Source organism: Salmo salar, chromosome 16, assembly GCF_965601325.2.
Source record: "Salmo salar chromosome 16, fSalSal1, whole genome shotgun sequence".
NCBI lineage: Eukaryota > Metazoa > Chordata > Actinopteri > Salmoniformes > Salmonidae > Salmo > Salmo salar.
Genome location: NC_138306.1, coordinates 33,267,434 through 33,276,096, shown reverse-complemented (window position 1 = coordinate 33,276,096; position 8,663 = coordinate 33,267,434). Strand labels below are relative to the sequence as shown.

Here is an 8,663-nt window from a genome sequence, read left to right as displayed (position 1 = left end):
ACATTTTTATAAAAGCACAGGATTTTTCTTTACTGACAATTACAAATACACAGTGGTGTTACACTTCAAAACAGTCTATCATCAAGCACACCAATAACAAATGTTATATTCTACTGCATAGTGATGATAATGACAACAATGCTTCTGCTACTGATGATGATGTTAAATGTATTCAGATGGCTAAGGAGTCTGCTGATGATAATGAAAGAAGTGAATTGTCATGACCAGAGCACTTTTACCAGAGAAAATTAGATGTATTATCACCAGGGCTATAACAATACTATTTTCCTTGGTTATTGCGTGATTTCATTAAACATAGTTAGAACAGGGATCACTGACATTAGACGGTGAAGATATGCTCTTGGTTTCCCCTCACCATTAAGTGGGCACGAGTCACGAGTCTCCAGCCAAGCCATGCACAGAGCACTGGGATATTGCCCTCTCCTTCCCACGGGCATGGTTCTGTCAATAAGCCCACTCTTGACACCCGTTCCAAATGGGAACTACAAATGTGGCTCATGAGCACAGTGCAACAGCACTATAACAACATCCTTCTTCAGACACCCACATACAGGTGGAAAAATCCCTGTTTGGGGTATCATCTCATGCAAGACCAAGGGAGTAATCAATCTCATCACCTGTTCATGTGGGAAAGCCTACGTAGGACAAACAAAAATATAATTAAAACAACGCGGAGCTGAACACTGCAGCTCAATCAGGTGTAAGAACATTGATTATCCAGTAGCAGCTCACTTTGTTGAAGCTAACCATCCCATCTCCTCCCTCAAATACACAGGCACTGAGCATGTTGCTCTACCAAGGAGAGGAGGTAACATCGAGATCCTACTACTACAAAGGGAGGCTTACTGGATATCCTGTCTAAAAACATTGTCCCGAGTGGTCTGAATATTGACTTTGATCTCAGGCCCTTCTTATGAACAATTCTCTCTTTTATGAACCAGTCTTATAAATGGATATATTCTTTCTACAGCTTATCAGCGCTGTTCCCCCTGTTGATGATACACCCAATATGTTCCCCCTGTTGATGATACACCCAATATGTTCCCCATGTTGATGATACACCCAATATGTTCCCCCTGTTGATGATACACCCAATATGTTCCCCCTGTTGATGATACACCCAATATGTTCCCCCTGTTGATGATACACCCAATATGTTCCCCCTGTTGATGATGCACCCAATATGTTCCCCCTGTTGATGATACACCCAATATGTTCCCCCTGTTGATGATACACCCAATATGTTCCCCCTGTTGATGATACACCCAATATGTTCCCCCTGTTGATGATACACCCAATATGTTCCCCCTGTTGATGATGCACCCAATATGTTCCCCCTGTTGATGATACACCCAGTATGTTCCCCCTGTTGATGATGCACCCAATATGTTCCCCATGTTGATGATACACCCAATATGTTCCCCCTGTTGATGATACACCCAATATGTTCCCCCTGTTGATGATGCACCCAATATGTTCCCCCTGTTGATGATGCACCCAATATGTTCCCCCTGTTGATGATACACCCAATATGTTCCCCCTGTTGATGATGCACCCAATATGTTCCCCCTGTTGATGATGCACCCAATATGTTCCCCCTGTTGATGATGCACCCAATATGTTCCCCCTGTTGATGATGCACCCAATATGTTCCCCTGTTGATGATGCTTATTATGCATTATGGTTGAACCAAAAGATTACATGAACCAAAATGTTTTAATGAAATAAGAAACAATTAAATATATATGTGAAATTGAATTAAACAATAATGTATGCTGATGCTAATATTATGTACAATATTTAATTGTTTCCATATTATAACAATAGCCTAATATATTATATATGCTATAACCTATAGTTTTTAAACAGTTTCACTCAATTCATTCTAATTAACGTAATAATTATGACACACCCCTCACTATTTTTATTGGTTGCAGTAATTGCACTGTTTGTCTACATAACCTGGTTCAAGCATTCATGACGTTACCTTGAAGAAGGCACAGTGATGCCGAAACGTTGGTGATTTACCCAATAAATTACTGGGAGTTTATATATAGTGTGCGACTCTATTTTTATAGCTCTGTCAATAAGAGAACATAGCTCAGTTATCACTCCAATATCCCTCTCACCTTTATGGGCTTTGTAATGGGATGGGGTGGGTTGAAGTCAATGAATGCAAGAAAGACATCTGGTTTGTAAATACAAAATATGTACATAACAATCATGGCTGCATCCCTTGAGTAATCTTGGAGAACCTCATTCAGACGAATCTGTTGAAGGGTCTGGAGCAAAAACACATATATGGAGGTACAGTAACCAGAGAACAATGATACTGTCAAAATTCCAAAACATGTATTCCACATCTAGCTATGCTACAATTGACATTTTGGCAATAGAGTGGTACTGCCCTTTGGGCCCTCGAATCCCAGTTAATGATCTTATTTCTCTCCATCTCCTCACCAGACACCACCCAGGGACAGACCTGCTTCATCTGCTCAGCTGCATGCTTCTAGTCGGTGTTCAGCTTGTAGGTCCCTATCAGATCCTCAAACCTCCTCACACTTGTCAGCGAGGCAGATGGAAGTGTCTCAACAGAGCACTGACCTACATAAATTGTAAATCGATGTAGATGAAATTCATAGGGTTTAATCACTGTGCAACTAAACTCTTACATAAGAATAAGACAATACAGTGCAGAGTGAGTGACAGGGAACCATACTGTTCATGTTGTGGTCTTCCATTGATATCAGGCAGCACTTTGACGTCATGGAAACCAAGGCGGAACTTGCCGACGAGGGCCATGACTATAAATGGGACACAAAGGACATGCTCAGTTTATCTATTCAAAGGAGGGGAAAGGCAAAGGGCTATTCTGACAACATTACATAATGTCTCTACCGCCCAGTATGACCCTAAACATGCTACACTCACTCTTCCCTTTGCTCCTCCCTTCACTAGGATGTCTCCGCCCACAAAGACGAGAACCTCGCACCTTACCCAGCACTTCTTACGTGTGAGCAGGTAGGGAATTAGCAATGTCTCAACAGCCTTAACTTTTACCATTCACACATAACATTGACTCCTTTGCCTGATATGACCGTGACATAATTCTATCCTATGTTATCTCTCTGACTTGTGGTACTTGACATTTAACAACATTGTATGATTTATAACCCCACATTATCAGTCTATGTTGTACATTTTGATATTTGTGCATGGGCACAATCCGATTCACAACAAGAAACTCACCTCCATCATCGAACAGCCAGTACACATCAATGGTATTTTCCCCCTGCTCGGACTGAAACACAGTATGAGGCTGAGGCTCAGTCACCATGGCATCAGGGTCTATTGTAACTAAGACAACATCCCTCTGTCAATACTATTTTTAAAAAAAATGAACGTCATAGACCACAAACTGTATACTCTGAATGTTATCATACATAAATAAAACATTTGCAGGGGTGCACACAGGTGTTGACACCCCTTTCTGGGCTTGCCTCAAACCAAGGGTTAACTCCCTCATCCGCAGCCCTCACACTTCATACTGCAGGTCAAATGAGTCACTAAAACACAGCCACAAAGACACATTAAACTTCATTCTCACTAACACATCCATAAGGAACTCGTCTTTCTGATTTGACAGTGATTCACTCACTGTAGAATGCCAATGTAGCTGTCAATGCAGGATGGTCTGTCCTCCAACTCAATCATCAAGTTTGCAGACGACACTACAGTGGTAGGCTTGATGACCAACAACAATGAGACGGCCTACAGGGAGGAGGTGAGGGCCCTTGGAGTGTGGTGTCAGGAAAATAACCTCACACTCAATGTCAACAAAACAAAGGAGATGATCGTGGACTTTAGGAAACAGCAGAGGGAGCAGCCCCCTATCCACATCGACGAAACAGTAGTGGAGAAGGTGGAAAGTTTTAAGTTCCTCGGCGTACACATCAAGGACAAACTGAAATGATCCACCCACACAGACAATGTGGTGAAGAAGGCGCAACAGCACCTCTTCAACCTCAGGAGGCTGAAGAAATTTGGCTTGTCACCAAAAACACACACAAACTTTTACAGATGCACAATCGAGAGCATCCTGTCGGGCTGTATCACAGCCTGGTATGGCAACTGCTCCGCACACAACCGCAAGGCTCTCCAGAGGGTAGTGAGGTCTGCACAACGCATCACCGGGGGCAAACTACCTGCTCTCCAGGACACCTACACCACCCGATGTCACAGGAAGGCCAAAAAGATCATCAAGGACAACGACCACCCGAGCCACTGCCTGTTCACACCTCTACCATCCAGGAGGCGAGGACAGTACAGGTGCATCAAAGCTGGGACTGAGAGACTGAAAAACAGTTTCTATCTCAAGGCCATCAGACTGTTAAACAGCCATCACTAACATTGAGTGGCTGCTGCCAACATACTGACTCAAATCTCTAGCCACTTTAATAATTAAAAATTGGATGTAATAAATGTATCACTAGTCACTTTAAACAATGCTACTTTATATAATGTTTACATACCCTATATTACGCATCTCATATGTATATACTGTACTCTATACCATCTACTGCATCTTGCCTATGCCGTTCGGCCATCACTCATCCATATATTTATATGTACATATTCTTATTCATTCCTTTACACTTGTGTATTTAAGGTAGTTGTGAAATTGTTAGATTACTTGTTAGATATTACTGCATGGTCGGAACTAGAAGCACAAGCATTTCGCTACACTCGCATTAACATCTGCTAACCATGTGTATGTGACCAATAAAATTTGATTTGATTTTTTATTTGATTTTATGCAAGTTCCTTTTTAACCCCATCAGGAGGACATCTGACCAAACCTGCACCCTGCGGGAATAAATGATAACACATGAATTAAATCCTGCAGTATGGAACCACATGATGAACTGGATCTAGACCATTGTTCTACTAGATCTCACTACTGCGGTGATGGAGATGAGGCTTGGAAGTTGGCCCACCTGGAGCAGCATCTGAAACCCAGTGTGCAGGTCATCTGTCACCACACCTTGATACAAGGACTTGATCCGCCACTTGTTGAGTCAGGTCACATGACTGTAGCTACTGGCAGTGTCCACAGCTGAGGGAGAAGGCCCTCCCTTTTGGCACAGCGGGGTAACAGAGAGAGAGAGAGAGGTTTATGACATAGAATACAAAAAATAGCTAATGCACAATCAGGGATTGACATGTGTGGCTCAACTACTTCGCTACTATGGTCTATTTATTGCCTTACCTCCTCACGCCATTTGCACACACTGTATATAGATTTTCTTTTTTCCCCCTATTGTGTTATTGACTGTACGCTTGTTTATTCCATGTGTAACTCTGTGTTGTTGTTTGTGTCGCACTGCTTTGCTTTATCTTGGCCAGGTCGCAGTTGTAAATGAGAACTTGTTCTCAACTAGCTTACCTGGTTAAATAAAGGTGAAATAAAATAATTAAAAAAGATAAGTCGGTAGAGCGTGGTGCTTGCGATGCCATGTGTTGTGTGTTCGATTCTTGCTAAGGCCACCCATACACAAAAAAGTATGCATGCATGACTAAGTCGCTTTGGATAAAAGCATCTGCTAAATGGCATATATTATTAGTTTAACCTTCAATATGTAACTTTTTGGGCGACCCAACACATGTGAGTTACAGATCTGTCATTCTCATTGAACGCAAGTCTAAGAAGCAGTAGATCTGTTCTATGTTCACTATTTACTTGCTGAAAATACAATATTTTTGGTTATTGAAAATATATTTCACTGGTTTAGATGGTACAATGATTCTCTACATTATACATTTCTTGTTTTGTCACATAAACTGAAATTAGGTGAACTATTAGAATTTTAACAACCAGGAAATGGTGGAGCGATTTCTGCATATTGCACCTTTAAGATCTGAAAGGCACTTGCACATTAGTCATGTCGGAAGTATTTTTTGGTTGGCCGAAGATTGTTATCACTTGCCTGAAAATGTTAAGTGGCTATTTTCACCTACATACAGGGGAGGAATCAGAAGAACAGTGACTAACATTCTTTGCATTTTGGTTGTTATCAATAAGAAACAAATCACCTGCCCAATGGGACAACCTCAGAGCAGGCTCAACTTGTGCAACTGTTCAGGTCACTTTCCCCGGGCAATAGGACAACCCTAGATGTCAATCTCTGTACAATGATTTAATATGATAACTCAGTGACAACATTCCTACACATCATCAGGCTTAGATTCTTGGTAAAGGTTCCGACAATGTCGACCAGTGCAGGCCAACTGGGCAGAACACTGAGAACTAGACACTGAGGTCTGAGAGGAGGGAGGCAAGAAGAGAGGGAATAAGAAGTTTAATTACAAAGTGAGACATTTTTATTTAGTTGATTCAGTAGGAAATGGCTGACATTGTTCTCATTAGGTCCTCAGCACAGGCTGCATGTAAGTTTCAAGTTTGGGGAAACTGATTTTCACCATTAAAAATGTACCTTTATAATAAAGCATTTCATGCATCGTCGCATGTGCAGACTTATGTAAAATAGCCTAATATTCGTAATGTGATGAGAAGTTTGGATAGTCATAATTTAGGCTATTAATATAACGCAATAGAGTACAACAGTATGAGTCTTATCCTAGCGTGACATTTTCATATCCGTGTAAATCTCTCTCGACAAGGTGACTTTTATCAATATATTCACCTGTATTTAGCCCCAACAAATGAAATGCTAATTAGCTGCTAATGTGGCTATCATAAAGAACTACAAATGCCATGATCTGGACGAAACTGACAAATCGAGGCAAAGGTAAGAATCTCTGAATTAACTATCTAATGTTAGCTAAATGTAGTAATTAATAAATTGGCTACATTTCTTAAAATGTACCGTTTAGCAAAGGTGCCAGCTAGAGATTACGTGCAGGAGTTTGCAGGGATTTTTTGTCTTGCACGATGTATACTTTGATGCTAATTAGCATTTTCGAATCTGAGAGTAAATAGAGCCGAATATATTGATAAAAGTCACCCTGTCGGAGAGAGATTTACATGAAAGGGAGATGGGATGTTTAATTCAGACGCAGTATTAATCAGGCTTATTAATGAACACTCACTTCAAACACAATGCACCACAATACATATTCAGAGACATAGTTAGAGGCTCACAAAAAATACCTCAAACAAATTAAATACTTAAATAATAAAATTGAAGTTAATTTCAATTACACCGCACCTCTCTATTTCTCCTACATCTTGACACCAGGCATGTACTGTAGTTTATTTAGAAATATTGCCTCCTAGTGGCAGGTTAAACTGACCTTGGACTCCCATTCCATCCCAGCCAATGACATGGCCAGCAGACATGTGACAGTGATCACTCCAATGACGCAGATGCCAATGATGGGGTCCACTATGCTGGAATCACTCTCCTGATGTGGGAAGTTTGGGGGACAAACAAGAGTGCAGCTAAAAAATATAACTCAATTTAAAAGGTTGACTATAAGGGATGTGGGTAAACGCCTATGTAATTACACACTGACTTTCTTTAGTGCTTGCACAGTCTCTGTGAAGCCCACTGTGTGCATGGTAACAGCGACAGCAGGCAAAGATGAGTCTGATGGAAACGTCCAGGGAAGATCTCAATTGCACACTCATCGTGTCCTATCTCCTCGCCTCCTTCTCAAAACCCATTGGAGAAGGTCAGAGGGGAGGGACCTATGGCTTTCTCCTCAAATTGGTGACATGCCTAGTTAAATAAAGGTTAAATTAAAAAAAATAAAAAATGCATGGGTTTTGAGGAGACAAGGTAGAGAGGATGCAATTGAAATCTTCCCCCAGACTACGAGAAGTCAGGAAATAGGTTCCACATGTAAGAGAGCCAGAAGGCCTTTTAGATCTTCTGAATAAAGATTCTATAATAGTCTCGCCCGTTGCCTCTCATCCTGAACTCTCAGCACTTACGTTTTTTTTAATCAACGCTGTCCAGGATCCTGAACCTGTCAGAATACAGGTAAAACAGCTCAGTGTCAATTAGAGGCCAGTGCCTGAGATGATAAACAAATTGGTTATTAGCAAGCCTATTGTGCACACTTTTGTTCAGGCAACGCCTACACATATAAGCATTAGCCTATGAATGTCATCACGTGCGGACATATAGGAGCTTAGTATATGCCTAAATATATGAGCTGAGGCTGTTCCGATTTAACAAGGGATTATCGGTTATCAGTGGGGAAGTCCACGAAACCGCATCAAACCATATAGCTGCACCTTGTCCTACAGCTTACGGACGGTAAATCATTGGATCAATTAATTTGTTTCAATGCAATTTTGTTTAAGTATAGGCCTATAGCAATTTGCAAAAAAAGTACATTGTCACAAAATAGCTTTACATTATTTAGCCCATCCAGCGATGACATAGCCAGTAGGCCTATGTGACTTGTTTTCGGCAGGCATACGCCCTAAATCAATGTAGCATTTGAGTCCAGCCTCAATCATTCATTTCACTAAATGGATTGGCTATGCTTTTGGCCTATTCAATTGTACCATGTAAAGAGTTGGTCCCATGTTTCATGAGTTGAAATTAAAGATCCCATATGCACAATGCCACAGATATCTCAAATTTTGAGGGAGCGTGCAATTGGCATGC

The 8,663-nt window shown here is 41.1% G+C and overlaps 1 protein-coding gene across 1 annotated transcript; it reads right to left on the bottom strand.

Annotated features, from left to right (window-relative positions):
* Positions 1-340: 340 nt before the first annotated feature.
* On the bottom strand, positions 341-7,602 carry LOC106573793 (solute carrier family 12 member 3). Its single transcript, XM_082962389.1, is given in 12 exon segments — positions 341-383; positions 385-462; positions 2,236-2,305; positions 2,455-2,582; positions 2,741-2,825; positions 2,949-3,060; positions 3,260-3,378; positions 3,476-3,538; positions 3,541-3,587; positions 3,680-3,792; positions 7,336-7,446; positions 7,558-7,602. Coding segments are annotated over 12 exon segments (1,014 nt in total).
* Between the last annotated feature and the right edge of the window lie 1,061 nt (positions 7,603-8,663).